This window comes from Colossoma macropomum, unplaced genomic scaffold (assembly GCF_904425465.1).
Source record: "Colossoma macropomum unplaced genomic scaffold, Colossoma_macropomum, whole genome shotgun sequence".
Taxonomy (NCBI): domain Eukaryota; kingdom Metazoa; phylum Chordata; class Actinopteri; order Characiformes; family Serrasalmidae; genus Colossoma; species Colossoma macropomum.
In genome coordinates this window covers 56,978,231-57,000,222 of record NW_023494792.1, presented here as the reverse complement: position 1 = coordinate 57,000,222, position 21,992 = coordinate 56,978,231, and the positions used below count along the sequence as shown (strand labels likewise).

Below are 21,992 nucleotides of genomic sequence, written 5' to 3'. Positions count from 1 at the left end.
TTGTTTTACCAGGCTAGTGTTAGAAAGCTTATTAAAAGGTTTTACTTTGGGAAAAAAAAAAACAAAAACAAAAAACAATACATACACAATTACAGACTGCAGTCCATCTGATTCTCTGCATTTGTGTGAGTTGTGCTGGTGCAAGTGGATCAGAAACAGCAGTGCTGCTGGAGTTTTTAAATACAGTGTCCACTCACTATCCACTCTATTAGACACTCCTACCTTGTTGGTCCACCTTGTAGATGTAAAGTCAGAGACGATAGCTCATCTGCTGCTGCACAGTTTGTGTCATTTGTCCTCTAGTCTTTCATCAGTGGTCACAGGATGCTGCCCACAGGACGCTGTTGGCTGGATATTTTTGGTTGGTGTACTATTCTCAGTCCAGCAGTGACATTGAGGTGTTTAACAACTCCAGCAGCACTGCTGTGTCTGATCCACTCAGACCAGCGCAACACACACTAAGAAGCCACCACCATGTCAGTGTCACTCCAGTGCTGAGAATGACCCACCACCCACATAACACCTGCTCTGTGGTGGTCCTGTGAGGGTCCTGATCATTAAAGAACAGGGTAAAAGGGGGCTAACAAAGTATGCAGAGAAACAGATGGACTACAGTCTGTAATTGTAGAACTACAAAGTGCACCTATATAGTAAGTGGAGCTGATAAAATGGACAATGAACACTTAATGATGTGGCTGGTCAGTTCATGTATATATATATATATATATATAGCAGGAACTGAGATGCAGTAGCAATAAAACGAGGAGGAGAAACAGACATGGGGAGCAGAGGCTGGAAACAAGCAAGAGATGATCTGATACGAAATGATTCCTCATCCTCAGACACAATTGCGAAACACATCTCATTCTGTGAGGGGACACTAAATCCCTGCTTTAATGAGTCAGACACAGAAACATTACAAGAGCCCCAAAATATAAATACCATATAAGGAGATTAAGCCACATGGAAAGTAACATCTGTAACTGATCAGCACATCTAAGAATAGTGATGCTCAGGGCCCAGTGTTTGCACTTTCTGGAGATCCATCAACCTTCAAATGTTTAGTCTTAAATCCAGGCTAACTCACCTGGCCCAGCTAGCCGAAGTGTTCAGGAGCATCTGATTTTTAAGAGTCTGAACGTTTTCAAGATGTTGTTTGAGGGTTTATATGATGGTCTTACTCAAATGAGTCATGTGTTTTGATTGTTTAAACTTAAACCATGTAGGAAATACAAGATTAAAATGCAGGTACTCACAGGATGTAGGCAATTACTCCAATTGACCAGCAGTCAACAGCTTTACTGTAAGGCTTCTGAGCAAGCACCTCGGGAGCTGAGGAGAAGAGGGAGGAACACAGGTAAGTCTACAAGGATGTGATACTGTAATAAGAATTCAGCCATTAATCCACAAGACTTCAGATATTTCACCAAACGTTCAGTCTTATTCTTACAAACCATACTTTTAAAAAAAGGGGCACATTTATTAAAAGAGGCACTAATTACTGTTTACAGTCTATCAGCACTTTGGGCTGGTGGGGGTGGGTAATCTACTAAGAGCTTCTACACAAATGAAAACAGGCTCAACTTCATAAATAACACAAAGCGCAATATAAACACTTTTTATATGAACATTATTCATTAAAGTTCATTAATTATTCTGTTTCAAGCTCAAATTCTAACTAGTTAGGCTGCAACAATGACTTATTTTCTCAAGATTTTGACAATTAGACAAAAAGGCATTATTACTTATCAAATATATGATTATTACAACATAAGTAATTATTTTGAGAAAGTAAAATACTATTTTTAAGCGTTAGTTGAAGTTTTTGCCAATAAAAGAGGTTCCACTAGTATTAAATACAAAGGGTTCAAGTATTGTTAGTATAGTATAGTATAGTTATTGTTTACACAATTTGTTCAATCAAGACATGGCAATGTAAAATGCTATGTGAGCTGTTGAACAGGATTGTCTTTATTTATTATTTTGACTTGATCAAAACATGATGACATTTTAAGAGCCATTCGTGCAGAAAGCCAGGTTTTAAAAAGACATATTTTGTGCACTGTATGCGCAAATGTGTATCATGATCATCATCATCATCGCTTTTATGTACATAGCGCCTTTCCCATGCTCAAGGCTGCTCTACAATCAAAGAACATTAAGCAACAAACAACAAAAGGACAATACAGGTAAACATTCAAGTGTAAATGGAACAACAATAACATAGCAAAAACAAGTCTTTAACAGAGTTTTAAATGAGGATAGAGTGGTGGCATCCCGAATAGACTGGGGGGGTAGTCCATAATTTGGGAGCTACTAAACTAAATGATCGACCACCCAATTTAAACCTTGGAACATGAAGAAGGCCTACATTTTGCGATCTTAAAGTACGGGATGGCACATATAGATGAATAAACTATATGTCAGACCATGCAAAGCTTTATATGTAATAAGGAGTATGTTTGCACAAAACAGGCGTACAGCACATTGAGTCAGATGAGCTCTACATAGCAAATTTTGAAATTCAGTAGCACTAAAGCGTTCTCTTCACATATAATGTAAATCCACTAACTTAGTTACAGGTCTACAACTACCCCAAAGAGGAGGAATGGACTGCAAAGACTGAAAAGAAACGAACGACAGTTCAGAAAGAACAAAATTAAGTATTTCCATTACAGTAGAGTCATGCTATATATGTTTTCAGGTTTTTCTGTAATGTGATAAAGCTGAATCTGGACAGTACTCTGTCTATGAATTTGTAAAGGGCAGCAAACATCTCAAAAAAAGGCAGCAAACATCTCCAACTCCTTCCTGCAGCATTTTTCAAGAGTTGCCACTCCAAAGCTCCAAAACCCCTGACTGGTTTCACTGATGATTCATCAGACACACAAAGTCTGCTTCTGTATGTTTCCAAGATTGGAGTGGCTCCGTCCTGAGAGACGTTGTTTCTAACGTGTATTAGGTCTGCTGCTTTCCTTTTAGTCTTTTTTACTACGTTTATTTCTTACTTAGTTTTTATCTCTTCATTCCTTTTTAGTTTCTTCTTGTTCAGAAACGTGATTTTGTAGTTACAAGTACTTTTTTATTTTTATACATCCATACATATGGCACAGTGCAACGCCACTTTATTTATACACCCATAAATACTGCATATTGCACTGCCTTGTTTATATACCCATACATATACAACAATTAACATTCGTTACGTTTACAGTGGTTAGTCGCTCGGTCTGTTCACTGGACATGACATGCACCACTGCATTGTCAACTGCATAATATTTATGTGATTTTACTTACTTATTTTTATACTGCACATTATATTTTATGGTTGTTTTGGTATATTATTATATATCTTTACTTATTCTATGTATGCATCTGTATTAATAGCACACAGCAATAGTTTTGCTCTTTACTGTACTTTATGTTGCTGGAATAGACGACTTTCCCTCTGGGATCAATAAAGCGATCTATCTGTATATCTACCTATCTATCTACCTGTCTGTCTGTCTATCTATCTATCTATCTAATATGTGAAAGAATATATAATATGTGAAAGAATATGTGAGAGAACAGGGGGATGACTGCAGTTCAATAAAATAACACGAAGGCCCACATGACCAGGTGTCGTATTTATTCACTTGAGGAGGCCTGGATGTTACAGCAGAGGCTGCTGGACTGAGGTGAGTCCATACACAGTGCACTCAGGAGGCAGATACGCATAAACGCTCACAAAAACCACACAAACTCTGTCAGCCACCCACACACGCGCCAACGTCAATCACACTGCTTCTCCACAGGAGGTGGAGGGCTGACTGGACTCTCAAGGCATTCTAAAGTCATCTGACAGTTCTCTCTATTTTCTGCCTTTCTCCCCTCCTTTCTCTTCCTCCCATCAGGAAACAAGCTTTCACTCACTCCACAATGCCCTCTATTCTATGCTTCAAAGCCCCATCTAATCCTAGACTGGGGTATTGTGTCTGGAGGAGAGAGGGTGATTGTGTGCTCGAGCACGCCACTGCTTATGAAAATCATTCTGAAAAAGGCTCTCCAAATGAAAACCAAGGCATCCAGTCATCAAAACCAAAGAGAGAGGCAACTTCCTGAGGTGCTAAGCACTGAACACACACCCATGTTTGTTTTTATACAGTGTCAGGATGTGAGGCCACATCTATGTCCCATACGGATTATATATACACAGCACTACACAGAAGGCAAGTTTTACTCCTTACTTTCTTCTTCTTCTTCCATTCTTTCATTACTTAAAACAGGTTTCAATCTGGCAACATGCTCAGGAGAAAATGGATGTGAAGTAAATGGAATGTGAATCGATTCCACAGAGTTCAAGTTAGGGGAGCCCAAATTACATTTATACTTTGTTTGGCCAAAAACATATTTTTATGTAATATGTAATATGTTTTATGTATAAAAAGACTTCAAGGATTAAACAGGGGAAGTTAATGTCTCGCTATACCAGCACCGCACAGTGTGAGAATAGTGCGGTATGGAAGATTTTCCAGGAAAAAAAAAAGAAATTGTATTGTTGGAAAGCACTGCTGGATGAATACATTCATTAAGGTAGGATTTAAACTTAATTCTATTATATAATTGTTTTGCATTGTTTTTTATTTTCTTTATCTGTGATGTAATGATGACAACTGTTGACGCTACATGGTCATTTAGCTGATGCTATTGTTAAATACATAAGGTTATATTCAGTACTTTAGGTGATGACGGGCTGGTTCGGGCCAGTTTGGGCCAGAATTTTGCTGGACTCGGGTCAGGTCTGACTGAAAACTTGATGCTGTGGGTCACGTCAGGTCAGATTCGGACAGGACGTTTCTTTTCTGGGTAGTAAGTGTTTATATGTTCAACATAAGACGCACACATTTGAATACATAAAATAAACCAATAAACAATATTATGGTTTTATTTGTGTATGTGAGTTTAACTATTTCCAAAGCTCTCCTAGTGGAAGCCCAGTACTTACAGATACCATCCAATACCTAGTTTATCTAATCAGTCCTTCATTAAATGAAATCAGGTGCTGCTGATGGAATTTAACAAATCCATGTCATGACCGGAGTGCAGTGAGAAATCAGGAACCCAATCTGTGCTCTTCTAACTGTGTTCTTCTAATTAATTCGTATTCATTTTTATTTATATTTATTCTAATGTTATACTGTGTTTTATGTGTTGGGCCAACAGAATAGGGTTGCATCAGTTCAAGTGGTTGAAAATCAGTCGAAATAAAATCTCATTACATTAACATAGATCGAGGTTGAGTATGTTTGGTTTCACTTTATTTGAAGAATACCTACACAGGCACTTCACACATGCACTAGCACAGAAAATATGTAGAAAACAAAACTTTATGAACAGCTTAGATCAGCTTTAGATCAGTCACTGACTTTACCAAGCATCTTAACGTCATCTTGGAAATATTGACATAAGCTGTTCAAATTCTCATGCAAAATCACATTTTGGAGATACAAGGTTTTGCTATGATGCACTACATGTGCAAAAGTATCCAGGCACCCACTGTCATTAGTAAACTGAGCTACTTTAAGGTGCTAATACAGGTGCTCAGTTGCACACACACAGTTTTAATCTAAATAACAGCACTGACCAATAGAATGGGATACTCTGGAGCAGCTGCACATGAGCCTAAGTTCATGATGCTTAATGCCAAGCGTCAGCTAGAGGGGTATAAAGCTTCCTAGCATTGGGCTGTGGAGCAGTTGAACTGGGTTCGCTTGAATGATCTCCATCCAATACCTTTGGGATGAGTTGGAGTGATCCAGTACCTGACCTCACTAATGCACAATTAAATTCTCACAGCAATGTTCCAACATCAAGTGTAAAGCCTTCCCAGAAGAGTAGAGGCTGTTGCTGCAGCAAAGAGGGACAAACTCACTATTAATACCATTCATTTTAGAAAAAATCCTGGATGAGCAGGTGTCTACAGACCTAAAGTGTAAGTATCTATGTGTAATAAGTGAAATTTTCTAAGCCATAACCTTCATAAGCCATATTTTTCATAACCATAACCTTCACCTCAGGAACCAAAAAATAAATGTTACCCTTTCGATTAAAAAAATTTAAACACATATCTCTTATAAAAACCATGTTATAAAGTCAGGGTCAGTTTCACAGTCCTGATATTCTAGGTTACCTGTTTTTCTCTGGTTTTCCTACAAAGTTCAGAGCATTTTTGTCCTGGAAGTGTATGAAAACAAGCAAACATGCACACAAAGGAGTAAATATTTCTGTTACTGTTTGTGTTGCACCGCTGGAATCTATTTTTACTCTGACCATCGTAAAATGCTTCTTTTTTCAGTCTGAGCAAAGAATGCTGAATGAGGGTCTATTCCCAGATGGGCTATTTATAGACTGCAGCCAATTTAACATCACCACATTTACAACCTCTCCATAAGAGGTGGCAGAGAAAGAGAGAGAGAGAGAGAGAGATAGAGAGAGATTGGAATCTTTATATCTTTTCAAGGGCAGAGTTTAGATAGTAACAGATGTTGACGGCAGTCAAATCAAATCCATAATCCAGAGCAGTGAGTGAGAGTGAGGGAGCCTGTTACCATTTAAAGGCAAAGAGAAGCATGCCAGACCATTCAGCATGCACAAACACAAACAGACATACACATACACTCAGTGCATGCCTGCGCAGTGCAATCATTCTTACGCAGCATGGCATTCCATCACATGAACACTGACCCCCAGCCCCAATCTCTTTCCTTCCCCCCTCCTGCCTCTCTCTACACAGCACTACAGCATCCTTGACTGTCTGCTGGTTTATGGATTAGACTGCAGCCACCAGACAGCCATTAAAACTCCATCCCCAAGGAAACCTGAGCACGATGTCATCAACAAGTCCGCCATAAAACACATAGGTGTGCACAATCACGCACGCACACAAACAGGTAAATAAAACATAAGTACAGCTTTTATGTATGCACGTGAAATTGCAAATGACTACAGGTTACAAGATTTCCTTGATCCATTATTAACGATAACAAACACTTCTGACAAAGCACAGCTCATAACATAGAAAATACACATCATTTTTAGTAGTAATAGTGATACTGCTGTACGCAAAAGTTTAAATACCCCCACTGAAATGACATCCTCTACAGCAGGGGTGTCAAACTCAACCACCAATATAAAAATAATATAAACAAATGCGTGGGTCAGAAAACGCCTGTTTTTAAAATAACATTTTGCTATAAACCCGAACTGACCATTGTTTATTCAAGATACGCAAAAACTTCAACAGTGAAATATAAACACTTGTAGTAGACCTTAAAATATTACATGAATACTTGAAATTTTCAGAATTGAAATGTCCCCACGAGCTCGGCCTTTAAAACCTACCTATTTGCTTGAACTAGACACCTGGCTTCCTTTCTTTGCTGCAAGTTCATTAAGGCTTGCTGAGCTAATGTTAAGTGTTTACATTGGAGAACTGCAGTTAGTTGTTTGGTGATACGACTGGTGTGAAAGTGTGTAGAATTGAGGTTTAACCGCTGTCCCAAAGATTGTTTTTGGGGTAGGAGAGTCGGAGCACATTACTTTGCAGTGCGTGTTGGGGACTGTAGTGCAGCACACTGTGAAATGAGCTAATATTAATAGAAAATTAAAATACTTTCGCAGGCCGGATAAGATTGTGTGGCGGGCCTGATCTGGCCCGAGGGCCTTGTGTTTGACACACGGGCTCTACAGGAAACAAACTTGAGTTTAATGTAATACTAATAATAGCAGAATTTTATTTATAAGTAACTTTCAAGGTACCAAAGGACTCTTGTACAGAAAAATTCAGGAAAACACACAGTTACAGCTAAGTGAAGTAAAGTGAAGGAATAAAAATAAGGCAATAAAAATACCCAGCATAAGATAAAGACTACATAAACAGAAACTATAAACAGACATAAATAATGGGTAATTAGCTAAAATAAATTTAGATATATGTAGTCACAACATATTCAGGGACTAGGTATGATAGGAGGCAATCTGAAAGAGACAGAGTTTCTGCTGTTTTTTGAACAAAGAGAAGTTTTGGGCCTGCCATGCTAAATACAGGGGAAAAAATAAAACAGTAGGAAATGTGCTATAATTTTTGCACATGCCAATTTTATGTCTATTTTCTTCCTCCAATATATTAAATTCAGCAAATAAGCAGTAACTGTGCAGTAAATTGAGCAGAAGTGTGTTCTCTGTAGAGGATATTTTAACTAATTTTCATTTGAAAATCAACAGAACGTCATTCAACCGGGGTGCCCAAAATTTGCATACACCGGTACTGACTGAAGCTAGCTATGTTTTGTTAGCTCTTCTTCTCCCTGAAGAGTACCTCCATGGTTCCACCAAGAAGTTAACCTTTGTGTGGTGTTGATGTGTTTGTTACTCAGTGGTCTGGTGGACCCACCACATTATTGTTTGTTTAAATCAATACAGCCATAACAATTTATGTAAAAATACCAGATGTTTAAAATATCACAAGTGACCAGCGTAGGGTTCTCCTTTAGCAGCTGTAGCCAGTCAGCAGCCTGTCCATGTTGTCCACCCTCACACACACACACACACTAACAGCAGGCCATGTAGGAGGAGAACAGAGTGAAGGACACAGCACCTCCACACTTTTATTCCCCGTGGGTTCACCCAACACCACATGTGTAATATAAATGTGTGGGGGGTGAACAGAGTGAAGACACTGAAAATGGGTTATTTTATATGTTCTTCACAGAAAATGAGCAAAGGCCAAGAAATCTGAGGTTGAAATAATAATAAATCGCATCATTTTTTCTTGTGGTAAACACTGAAAATGGGTCCCCCAGAACCACACAAGGGTTAATGAGCTTCTGAAATCCAGAAATCCATCCCTACTGATGGTGTTTATTAGCATCAGGACTTCTTCAGCCATTTCTAAGTTCTCTTTGCCGTTACCAAAGTGATGTGTGCTCCCTGGCAGCATGCCTAGACGCTGTTTTGTTAGACGGTACATTAATGGACTTGCGGTGGCATTATATTTCAGCATCACAGTACCGGCAATGCACACTGTCGACTTCCTTTGCTCCCACACAGAACTCCACTTTGCTCCAGAACTCCAGTTTGCCACTTCATGTCTTACTGCTTCGTTGCATTGCATGATCTGCAATTACGTAGCGCCCCCTTGTGCAAATTTTAAATTGGGACACAAGTAGCAAAGAACTTTATTTAAATTAGCTTAGCTTAAAATTAGATGTTATAAAGTAATTGACAGTTAATCAATTGATTAATCGTTAACAACCCTAATACATAAAAAACCCCAAAAATATTAGTTGTAAACCCAACATTTATGATTCGGGTTCAGACGCGACGCCAGAGGAGTGGTAGGAAAACCGTTCAGCACCTTGTTAAAACCCTCAGAAAATGCTGACTGGCCTTTCCATACAAAGTATAGATGTTTAATTAGACTACCAATTCATAAATCTTTTTCACCTCCTATTAGATATGCGGACACGTGCATGATACAGGGTCAGTCCTTTTAGAGTAATCAAAACATTAACGGATACCCTAAAACACTGATCTTCAGTCAGTCATGCGAGTTTATGGTGATAGCCTGGTCATCTTTAGTGCTGCAAGGACCACCGCAATGCCGCAATGACTGATTACAGGCTCACTTAATCAAAGGGGACAGAATATTTATTAAGCTGCATTTTTTTAGGATAATGAAATTTGATCTGTTTTCTGTGAGTGCTGTCACTATATAATGGCCAATCCAATCATTATGCTGTCCGCCAAGCCGAGTCCTCCAATCACTGCTTAGCAGCCGTTTCGATCCGCCCATGCTTCAAGCTGTTATCTGCGCGCCAGTGTTTGAATGTGTAGCTCCAGCTGTGGTCAAAAGATGCCTGGAGGACACACAAAAGTGAGATCCTGTCCTGATAGTAGGGCAGAATGATTTGGGAAAAAATATCTAATTGCGACTTTTCTGACTAATATTGCGACTGCGATTTAAACTGCGATTATTATCTATAAATTAAGGCCTGTTTTTTTTTTTTGGCCAAGAAGATCAGAATACCAACCTTTTCTGGCTTGAGGCCTGACCCCTAAATGTAGTGGGCCAGACTGCCAGTAAGCTGTAGCTGTGGTGTCACAACACATGTAGGTTTGGTTGCCTCTGATTGGTCTCCAGGCAGTTCACAAGCTCTGAGTTGTAAAGTTAAATTAAAAAAAAAAATTGCAGCTCTTGCCATTTGAAAATTGAATTCTTTTAAATTGCAATTTTGATACAAAATTGATTAATCTTTCAGCCCTACCTGATGGAGTGGAGTATGTCGTTCTCTATCCATACAACTAATCTTGAGCAGAATGAAAAAAGCAGCATTATGAAAAAACATGAAAACACATGTTGTCATCAGTAGCCTGCGTTTGGTACTTACAGTGCTCTTGACTATCTACAAAAGTTAAAACGCACTGTCAAAATGCCAAAGCAACTGTCACCTTAAATGCATCGAGTCATCAAAGGTTTGACATACACATTTTTCATGTCTGCTGTGGTAGTATACCTTAATCAAGGTTTATTTAGGTGTATTCCTTGTTGTTTTTCCTTTTCTTTGTACATCTCAGCTGTCTGACTAATTTTAATGCAATTATGTTGACTTCACTGGACAGAAGCTGTGCCTGTGGTGAGCACTCATGTGCTTTATACTGAAGGGTCCTACTGGTTAGTGAAGTGTTGACTGTGTTTATATGAATACCGTATTCAGTTTGATTGGTATTGTTTTGTATCACGATAGGGCGGAAGCGTTGGAATAAGTAGGGCAGGGGTCGGCAACATTCGGCTCCAGAGTACAATCTAATTTTTAAGTAAACATAAAATAATCCTCCTTTGCAGGAAAATAAAGCTCTGCTGATTGTTCTAACAGTTTTAACACTAAATGGTCTTAAACGCTGGAGTTAATGTACAACTGCTAATCCACCCTTTAACCCTGAAGGTTGGTGCGCAGTCTGCTGGTCACACAGCCACGCAGACAACAATCTTGCCTAGCTAGTAGCTAACGAAACGGCAAAGAGAAAGACAGACAATGATAATTTAGAGACAAATGGACTTATTTGGGTTTATAAGCACTCAGCTGGTTTCCTGATATGTTTTACACTTAAAAGTTGCGAAGATGAAGTCTTGAATTGTCCCGTTCCACCTTAAATAGTGCCGCAGTTACATTCTAGTGCCTCAGGCTCCATTTAAGGTGGAACAGGAAAATTTGAACAAGAAGCTGGCGAATGAGAAGCGACTTCAGCCTCGCAAAAAAATGTATGTTGAGAGAGATTTTACAAGAAACTGTTCTACTTTTGTGGAAAAGTTTCCTGCTGGAGATGTGAGAAAAGCAGCTACAGCTGAGCTAAAGCTTAAAGCAGAGCAAAGTAAGTCTGTGTTTTCATTTATATTTTTTATACTATACTAGTACATCAGCACATACTGAGACATATTTACAGCCAAGATGTTAAAATGGACATAAATTGTTACGGCTCTCAAGGTGGTTTGATTTTTGCTAAAAGGACAAAATGGCTCTTCTTAACATTTGGATTGCCGACCCCTGAGGTTGGGTGATGACTGCACTGCTGTTAGCAATAGGCTATAGCCTGACGTCATGACATAGCAGGACACAGCACGTTTAGAAACACTATCTAACAAGTTCTCCTACCCAAAAATACATTTCTGCCTACGTCACTTGTGTGGCTGCTTTGCACGTCACTAAAATGCAGCATGTTTAGTTGTGAAGAGCAAAAGCAATTGCAGAGTTGAAGACTAGTCGATGAAATGTGGGCCTCAGATGTGCACTCAAATATCAGAAACTTCATAGTATCGAATGATTCAGGGATTCAAGGCTAAATTAGAAAAAAAAATAATGTGTGATTAAGCATAATTAATGGCAGCAAATAATGCAACTAACTCACATTTAAAACAGCTTCCTATTTTATGTGAGAAAGTGAAGGTGGTATTTGAGAGCTCGTGCCACTTGACTGATCAACAACATTAAACTAACAAAAAAAAAAAATACTATCGTCAGTGTGTGTGAGAATAGTGTGGCTTTGGCATGCCACATCATGCCTGACCACGCTGGCTCAGAGTAGTCTGGATGCTATAATCTGAAGGATAAAGCAGACAACTGCAGGGTGGCTCTGTCACCGCGTGATAAGAAAGAGCTCCAGGGCCAGATACAGGACGCACACAGATGAGCTGCATTATTCACCCAACACATCTACACAGACTCACACAGAGAGCTGTGCACATCTGAATGCGTGTAAACATCACAGTATTCAACAGTTAGCTGTATAGTTAAATATAGAAAACTATAAACTGAAAGGGAAAAAAAATCTGTTTTTATTACAAATACATTCAAGGCTCAGAAATGGAATAAAAACAAGTTTGATCCCCGGTGATGCCACAGCCATCCGTAATCAGAAGTCCAAAAGAGCATAACTGTCCTTGCTCTCTTTGGGAGGGTAGGACATTTGTCTCTCCCCATCACTCAGCGTAATGCTAGCCAATGCGGGAGTTAGAGCCAGTTCTATAAGACAAAGTGGTGCTTCATTTATCTTGGAGGAAGGAAGCCGTCACCCTCCCTGCTGGGTAGCACTGTATAATAGGTAAAACCTGACTTGACCATGACTAAACTGGGGAAAACTTTGGTTCCTTTACCTAGGTAGTATGCAGGCCTAATATCATTGCATATTTGGTAGGGAAAGCTATTAGATTGGTCATTTGTGTTTGTATAGATACAGAATTTTTCATCTTTGGTATCTTCTGCACACAAAACTGGCCACAACGAACTGAATTTTGTCAGATGCATTCTGACTGACTATCCACATGTCTGCCTGTACACACTTCTGTGCAGCATGTTTGAAATTCAGACAGGAAACAAAGTTTTGTTTTTCCAGCTAAATTACAGGCAGCAATAGCAAACAGATGCCTGCACTGGACATCGTGACAAAAAACGAGCGTAAATCTACATCTTCAGAGCAAAAGCTACATCTGCCAAAATAGCAGGCTACAATTGGTCATTTAGCATTGATAGCATTGATATCCTATAGCAGGGTTTCTCAGCCACTGGGCCGAGGACCACAGGTGGGCCGCAAAGGACCCCTTGGTGGTCCTTGGACCTATACTGAGGGTGGCTAGTTGTCTGTACTGGGCCTGTGATGGCACTTTGTCATAAAAATCAGTGAAAAATTAATTGACTCAACTATAAAATAGAAGAATATAATATTTGCAGACAGTAAACAACATTAACACAAGCCCCACAATAACAGTGCACAAAGGCAGCTTTGTCAATTTTTTTTGACCTTTCAGTTGTCCATTCACATCAATATTATGCTGATATTTCATGTTCACTGATACAGACTACATACCGCAAGAGTAGCCCCCCACATATCACTGTGTTGAAAATTTACCAAAAATGACATTTTTAAGCAAATACTTTGAGTTTTGTTTTCTTGTGGGCCTTCATGCTTTCAGGTCATAAAAGGGGGGCCTTCAGGTGAAAAAGGTTGAAAACATCTGTCCTACAGCATAAACAGCCTATAGCAACAACAAATATGCCTGGTCATCTGTTTCACAAATACTAGGAACCATAAAGTGGTGATCAAAAAGACTGTAGATTCTGTAGCGCAGCTAGTCATTTACAGTCAGGTCTCAGGATGCTACAATATAATGTAAGTATATGTAAGATAATACTATAAATAAAATCAGGCTGTGCTAAAGATATTTGACAGTTTGGAGATACACTATACATCCAAAAAGATCCAGACACTCCTATTTAGTGAATGCAGCACCCATTGCTGACACAGGTGTTTAATCGGGCAAACAAAGCGTTTAACTCCATAGAAGTACATTGCGAACAGAATGGGACCCGGCAAAGCAGCCGAACATAGGCTTAAGGTCACCATGGCCAGCAATGGGCTGTGGAGTAGTGGAACTGCGGTTTCTGGAGTGATAGAGTTCCATCCAATACATGTGGGATGAGCTGCAGTGATCCAGAACTAACCATCCAACATCAGTACCTGTCCTCACTAATGCTCCTGAAAGCAATCAAATCCTCACAGTAATGTTCCAACATCTAGTATAAAGTCTTCTCAGAAGAGCAGATGCCGTTACTGCAGCAAAGAGGGACAAACTTCCTACTAATATTTTACTTTAATGTCCCTGATGGGGTAAATCAGATTTAGATTTGCAGTTCAGACAGTTTCTCATTCTACACAACATTTAAGACAACACTAAACATACCTTAACACATCACAACACAACATAACCACAGACCCCTTGCCCACCCCCCAACGCTGCACCCTCCCATAAAAAAAATAATAAATACTAAAGGTATATAAGCATTCAATGTGCAAGTGAGTAATTGCTTTGACTCAGCAAGCTAATGACTGTCGAGACAAAAATTCCTTATTACGCTGGGTTCTTCCAGCAGGTACTCTAAACTGCTGACCTGATGGAGGTAATTCAAACTCTGGTAGCAAACGGTGATCTTAACAGGTGAAGATGGCACTAGTTTTTCATTAGAACCTGCTTGGTACACATACATACAGGCAGGGCAGGAACTATTTGGGTGGTGGATCATTCTCAGCACTGCAGTAACACTGATGTGCTGGTGGTGTGTTAGTGTGTGTTGTGCTGGTACGAGTGGATCAGACACAGCAGTGCTGCTGGAGTTTTTAAACGCTGTGTCCACTCGCTGGATATTTTTGGTTGGTGGACTATTCAGTCCAGCAGTGACACTGAGGTGTTTAAAAACTCCAGCAGCACTGCTGTGTCTGATCCACTCAGACTAGCGCAACACACACTAACACACCACCAGCACATCAGTGTTACTGCAGTGCTGAGAATGATCCACCACCCAAATAGTACCAGCTCTGTGAGGGTCCATGGGGGTCCTGACCACTGAAGAACAGGGTAAAAGGGGGCTAACAAAGTGTGCAGAGAAACAGATGGACTACAGTCTGTAATTGTAGAACTACAAAGTGCACCTATATAGTAAGTGGAGCTGATAAAATGGACGATGAGCGTAGAAACAAGGAGGGGGTCATAATGTTATGCCTGATCGGTGTATATATCCCCTTGCTACTTGCTGCCTTGACAAGGCTGTTGAGGCTATTCCCAGTACTCAAGTTAAGGTTGCATACCAAGCCACAATACAAAAGGTTAGAACAGATTAAAAACATCATCACCATGTCAATGCAAATACACAAATGTTCAAAGAATTTCTCCTTAGGAAGAAAAGGTGCTGCTGTATTTTCTTACAGATAAAATGTACATTCTATTCAAAACAAAGTTTGTTATCTATAAATGTACCAAGATATTTACTGTACTGTGGTTGTAGGTATGGGGCAGGGTAAAGACTTCCTAAAATCAACAACCATATCCTTTGATTTCATAACATTATGATGAAGAAATGACTGGTCACCCATTACACAAAGTCAAGTACTACAGCTTCTTGAGGATGGTCATTTATATACATAATACAAAGAAGAAGAGACAGACAGCACCCCTGAGGAGAACCAGTACAACAGTTTTGAGTAAGAACCACTGACACTCACACACTGCGATTTACTAGTTAGGAAATCTAGTATCCAGCTATTATTAAATCAACATTAAAAAAGGGAATACGTTTCTCTGCTATAATATGTGGCTGGATGGTGCTAAAAGCCAAAGTCCAACATGTGTCCCTGGAGATTCCAGATGTTTAAACAAAAGGTTCTCAGCTCTTTATGCAAACTGCAGTGGATCTAACATGTACTCTACCTGTGCTAAAGTTTATTTTTAATTAACTTTTTGAAACAGTTCATTACTAAAGAAGGGCAGGATTTCAAAAGAAACACTGGATGAGAAGAGGTCTAAAATCATTTGGACATTTAGGACCCAACTATTAAGTTATTTTGTGGCAATGTCAGATGCAAATCGGGCAAATTATGCATACCTGTCAAGTACAAAACTGCAGTGCGTGCCCAAACGCACAGTGCATTAAAAAAATGCAAAATGTGCTTCTCCTACTCCTGCATATGAAGTAACACAAGAGTAACACAAAAAACAGACTGAAAGACTGGAAAGACTGCAGAGAAAACTGGTAGAGATTTTAGAAGTACAAAATTTTGAGCACCCCTGTTCAAATTAAATGGTTTGTTGAATTTTCACTTAGAAAATCAACAAAACATGTCATTTGACCAGGGGGTTCTGCATACGACTGTAAATGTGTACTAGTGTCTCAAAAACATGTTATTGGTGAATATCTATTATTGTAGGTGGATATTTAACAGTGGCAGCAGACATTATGGCTAAACTGAGGTCCGCGCCCCAAACACGTGCTCAAAGAACAGAATAACATTCTTTCTGCTCTCAGAAAACTTCTGCTTTAGGAAAAAGTACTTCACATTATTTGCCCTATACGCAGCCTTAGTAAATCAACGTTAATTTCAGCTGCACTAATGAGTGCATGTAGTTGCAAAACAATGGTTAATTATGTGTTTATTGATTTGTGAAAGTAAAAGTAAGCTAACACGTCCTCTACAGTGAGCACACTTAAATATGATATTTTCTGCAAACTGTAGAGCAATCCTGCAAAGTGCTATTGAGTTTAACATACTGAAAAAAATAAAATATAAAATTAAAAAATGTGCCAAAACTTTTGCACAGGCTATATTTTGTTTTTGTGTTTTATTTTTCCCCAATATGTTAAATTCAGCAAATAAAATGTTCTTTGTACATTAAAATGTGCAGAATTGTGTTCTCTGTTGAGGATGTGTTCACTTGTTTTCACTTAGAAAATCAACAAAACATGTAAATTGACAGAATTTTGCATTCGACTGTAATGTGGTCGCATAAAGGAGTGTTTTGCACTGTGTCTGCACTTGCGCATGCATCTGGCTCAGAGTGTACAACAACCAATAAACGAGTTAAAATTCCTGTGAAGTTGTGGACAACACGGAACAAAAAAAATAACATCGTTTCCAGCACAGTTAAGGACGATTATGTTTATGTTCCTAGCAAAATACCATCCATTTCTGGTTCTCATTTTCATTCCTTGAACTGGTTTTGGTCCCTGATTATGTTCCAGTGGCTTATATAACGTTATTATCTTACCCACATATCCTGGCGTGCCACAGGCGGTGGACATAACGTCACCTGTGCCCTCCATCTTCGACAGGCCGAAGTCACTGATCATGATCTTTGAGCCGTCTTGAGGGTTGAAATACAGAAGATTCTCTGGCTGAGGGGGAGAACACAGATACACAGAATCAGGAAAACCAGTCCACACAAAGAAGGGCAGAAAGAAGAACGTCAGTCTGTAAATCTGCGCTGGTTCTTTCACCTTCAGGTCTCTGTGTACGATGCCCATGCTGTGAAGGTAGTTCACGGCATCCAGTACTTGTCTAATGAGCGTGCTGGCATCTTTCTCTGTGTAGAATCCTTTCTCCACTATACGGTCAAACAGCTCCCCACCTGAAACTCTACAGAGAGAAAGAGAGAGTGAGAGAGAGAGGTTGACTCAGAAAGCAGTTCTACAAGCATACACCAAAACCTATGACGTTACTCATAAATCCGTCACTTGTTTCCACTGCAGATACAGCAAAACCACAGAAACTAATTATGCATGTTTACAGTGTTTCTCTGACACAGTGGACAGAGTGGCGTGTCTAAGTTGATACAGCTACAGTTATGTGCAAATGTTTGGGCGCCCTGGGTCAAATGACGTTGATTTTCTAAGTAAAATAAGTTACACATTCTCTACACCCCAAGTATCAAACTCAAGGCCCTTAAAATTATTTAAATTTTCTGTTAACACTAGCCCGTTTTACAGTGCACTGCACTACAGTCCCCAGCATGCACTACAATGTGATGTGCGTTCTGACTCTCCTACGCCAACCACAACCTATAGGACAGCGGTTACACCTTAATTCTACACAATTCCACACCAGTCATTTCACCAAACATACTAACTGCATTTCAGCTGCATTTCACCCAGTATAAACACTAAACGTCAGCTCAGCAGCTCAGAAATCGAGCCCAAGTATGTTAATGAACGTGCAGTAAAGAAAGGATACCAGGTGTCTAGTTCAAGCAGAAAGGTAGATATAAAAGACTGAACTCCTGGAGACATTTACATTTTGAATACTTCAAGTACTCATGTAATATTTCAAGGTCTTTTATAAGTGCCTATATTTTACTGTTGAATTTGACTGTATTATGAATAACAATGGCCAGTTTGGGTTACAGCACAACATTAATTAAAACATGAAATAAAAACATTTTTTCTCTGGCCCACAGATTTGTTGAGATTTTTAAATATGGCCCCTTTAGCGGTTGAGTTTGACACCCCTGCTCTACACTGCACATTTTAACGCACAATTACTGTTTATTTGCTGACTTTAACATACTGGGGTAAAAATCTAACAAAATGTTAAATAAATAGTGTGTTCTCTGCGGAGGATGTCGACAAAGCATGCGATGTGACCAAGGGTGTTCAAACTTGCATACGACTGTATGTGGAGGAGTAGATAATAATCTTTTATAGTAATCCACCAGCAGGGGGTGTAAGGACTTTAAGAAAGCACAGAAAATCCAGCCCTATAAGCACTATGATCAATCCTAATGATCTTTGACTTGATCTAAAGAAATGGCTTACTTAAATTAAATTATATCTGTTCATAATAAAGTGTTTCTGTAAATTATTCCAGCTGTATTTATTCCTGAATCTACCAAATCATACAGTATAATTAAAAGGGAATAGAAAAAATTTAATTGCACATTTCATGTTACATTTCATTTATTCATTCATGCATTCATTCATTCATTGCACTACAGGCAACATTTAAACTTGCTTTTTAAATGTTGCCTGTAGAGCCGCCTTTAGCACAGTCGTATGCAAAAGACCCCTGTTATAGTAGATACACTGTGCAACACCAGTGTGTAAGTATGTCTCTGTGCGCCTGAACTAAATCTTGTCCCTTATACAGATGGCACAATAGGAGCCTGAGGGGATGGGTCAGACCTCCAGCTCCCCTACTGAGGACAGACCCCATCCAACTTTCTCTCTCTCTGTCAGACACACAAATGTGCACATGCACACACAGACACACTCACAAGCAGGACGATTAATAGGGAAAAGATGAGCAGGCGCACAGCCGGCTATCAAATTAACACCCCAGAATTCAAATTCTAATGAGGTTTCCGAGGGGGGGAGTGGACAGGAAATGAATTGGGTTTTATCTCCACCACTGGCTCCCTCCTCTCCTCATACTCTTAGCCGAAGTGCCTGCCTCATACGCTGCAACATAAAACAGCTGCCTCAGCTAAAACATGTGCCAACTACTGACAGCAAGGTAGCATCAAGTTTAATTTTAGTTTGTGTACATCTCCCAGAAACTGCACACCAGCTATTCTATCATATACTTTTAAATACCCTGGTGACACAGAGCAAGTGCGACTACACTGTTGTTATAGGTAGGCTATATAATACATGTGACTGACTGTCAGCAGAGCCTGAGCAACACTCTGATCTGCTAAAGGAACAGTGCAGCATTTTCAACAGTATCTCCATCTGTCATCTCATGGTTAATGGTTAATTTCCATAGACAATAATTTTTCTACCCTTTTTTAAAGGACAGAAAACTTGGTTGCTCAAAAGATACTTGCGGTTGAGTGCAAAAATATGGGCGCCCTGGTCAAATTATGTTTAAAATAGTTAATACGCCCCCAAAGAACACACTTCGGGAACACTTTTGGAGTGGTCCTTTGTAGGTGATTAATAAACTCTTTACAGATTATCAGTAACACATCAACAACATATCAGTGAAGTAGCTGTAGTGAAGCATCTGAATACATTGAAGTAAATATCTTGTAGATGTTCTGTTGATACATTACGTACATTAAGTAGATGTGTTGTTAATATGTTACTTCCATTACACAAAACCTAACCTTACCAACCTTACCAAAACCTAACCCTAACCCTGCCCCTAATCCTAATCCTAAACTTAACCTCAACCCAAAACCTAATCCTAACCCTCATATGTTTTTGACATGTTACTGAGAGTCTGTTGAGTGTTTGTTTCATCTAAAAGGACCACTCAGAATAGTGTCACCTACAAGTCACCTTCTGCACATTAAATGCAGTGTTTATATTATATTTATTATAATTACTGTTTTACATTTAATGTTTTATTTGTATCCAATATGTTAAATGAAAAGTTGTGAAATTGTGGACATATATGTTTAAGTTTGTTCCCTGCAGAATATGTGCTAATTTATTTTCACAAATCAACAAAAATGCTAAAAGAGAGAGAGAAAGCAGTAATTAGTAAACTCCGTTCGACCATCATTAAATTGAAAACAGTCCAGAAACATGACATGATTTTTTTTTTGGTCAATATATACTCATTTCAAATATTATACCCGCAACACATTCCAAAAAGTTGGTACAGGAACATGTTGACTACTATTTTACATCACCTTTCTTTTCAATAACACTTAATAATCGTTCGGGGCCTGAAGACACCAACTATTAAAATAGTATCGATAGCATCTTCAACGTTAACTATGGGCTGTGATTGGATCATGAAACATTGCACGTGATATCACAGGCCTAATTAAATATATTTGTCTCTGCACCGCTTTCGTTTAAATACGGTGGATTTACAGATCAATATTTTTTTCTTTTTATTTGCATTTCACATACGGCCTCAATTTTTTTGAATTAAATTTAAGTTATCTTCTATAGTAACCATGTCCTACGCATACAGCAGATAGAAATTAGGTTGAAAAGTGCTGGAGTGCTCCTTTAAGGGCTGACATGTCCGTGCTGGCCTGATAAGTGTGTAAGAGAGCTCAAACACACATGCACAAGTGTGCACACACACTCACACGCACACAGACACACATTAATGATTAGAGAGCAGTAATGACAGGGACAATCTGCCACCCATCACCAAGGTTATGTAATTCTCCTGCGTAAGCATAAAGCAGCCAACTGACCATCGCACGCTCTCTCATTCTCTCTCTGCTTCATCCTTCTTCACTCAGCCACTCACTTTTCATCCCACTCTCTCAAAACACCGCCACTGAGCACAAGGCCAAGATCTCAATCACTCAGATTTTCTCTTTCTTCTCTGGAACTTGAACTACAATCAGCACATTCTTGGCCTTTTATGCAGGAGAGCATCAGTGCATATCATCTTACTGCATCAAACCAGAAAACCTGCTCTCATTTTCAGTGGCTTGAGCTTTTGCTCAGAGACAGTCCGAGAGGAAGTGTCCCCAGGTCATGTCCAACGGCATCAACAGCCCACATAGAGAAGTCCTTCTAATTTGGATTGCTCTCAATAAAATCAGCTTTGATGAGTTCATATCTGTACAACATGGTTAGAAGTAGTTTGAGCACATGTCTGCACGGCATCATTACAATATACATTTAGTTCATTGTATCGTATTTGGAATTTCGGGAAAAATCCCAAAGAAGTATTTCAACATTTTTATACGTACAAATGTATTCAGCAGTAACAGGTGATATATCGGTCCATCTGATATACTGGTTGAAATTCTTCCACAGGCATGTATTTTATCATAACTGTTACACCAATAAGCCACAAATAAGTGCAGATAACTTGACATACAAACAGTGCAAACCAAGCTAGTGTTAACCTCTTTAGCTGAGTACCTGAGTCAGGGATGTTTGAGCCTCGATCACCTTCCGCCGTTTAGCCTGTTGCATCCGAAGTAGTCCACTTTGTTTTCAAGGCAGCAGGCATAAAGGAATTGCCACTCTTTTGGGGTTAGCCTTAGCCAAAACTGGACACCAGACTTCTGATGTCTGACTCGGTCAGCTGCATCAAACGAGGCCACAGTCTCAGGGCCTTATGCGCAAACAAGTCGTGGACCAGCTGATAATGAACGCTGTGGCAGCAGTGTCTGATGGTTAGAGGTATGAATGTACGGGATGCACATATCA

General features: G+C 39.3%; 1 protein-coding gene across 1 annotated transcript in view; it reads right to left on the bottom strand.

Annotated features, from left to right (window-relative positions):
* Positions 1-21,992, bottom strand: part of camk1da (calcium/calmodulin-dependent protein kinase 1Da) — a 123,866-nt gene that overhangs the window by 12,663 nt on the left and 89,211 nt on the right. Inside the window, exons 4-6 of the mRNA XM_036577648.1 lie at positions 17,361-17,499; positions 17,132-17,258; positions 1,257-1,332 (exon numbers count right to left, since the gene is read on the bottom strand). Of these exons, the coding sequence (XP_036433541.1) occupies positions 1,257-1,332; positions 17,132-17,258; positions 17,361-17,499 (342 nt within the window). The remainder of the gene's footprint in view (positions 1-1,256; positions 1,333-17,131; positions 17,259-17,360; positions 17,500-21,992) is intronic.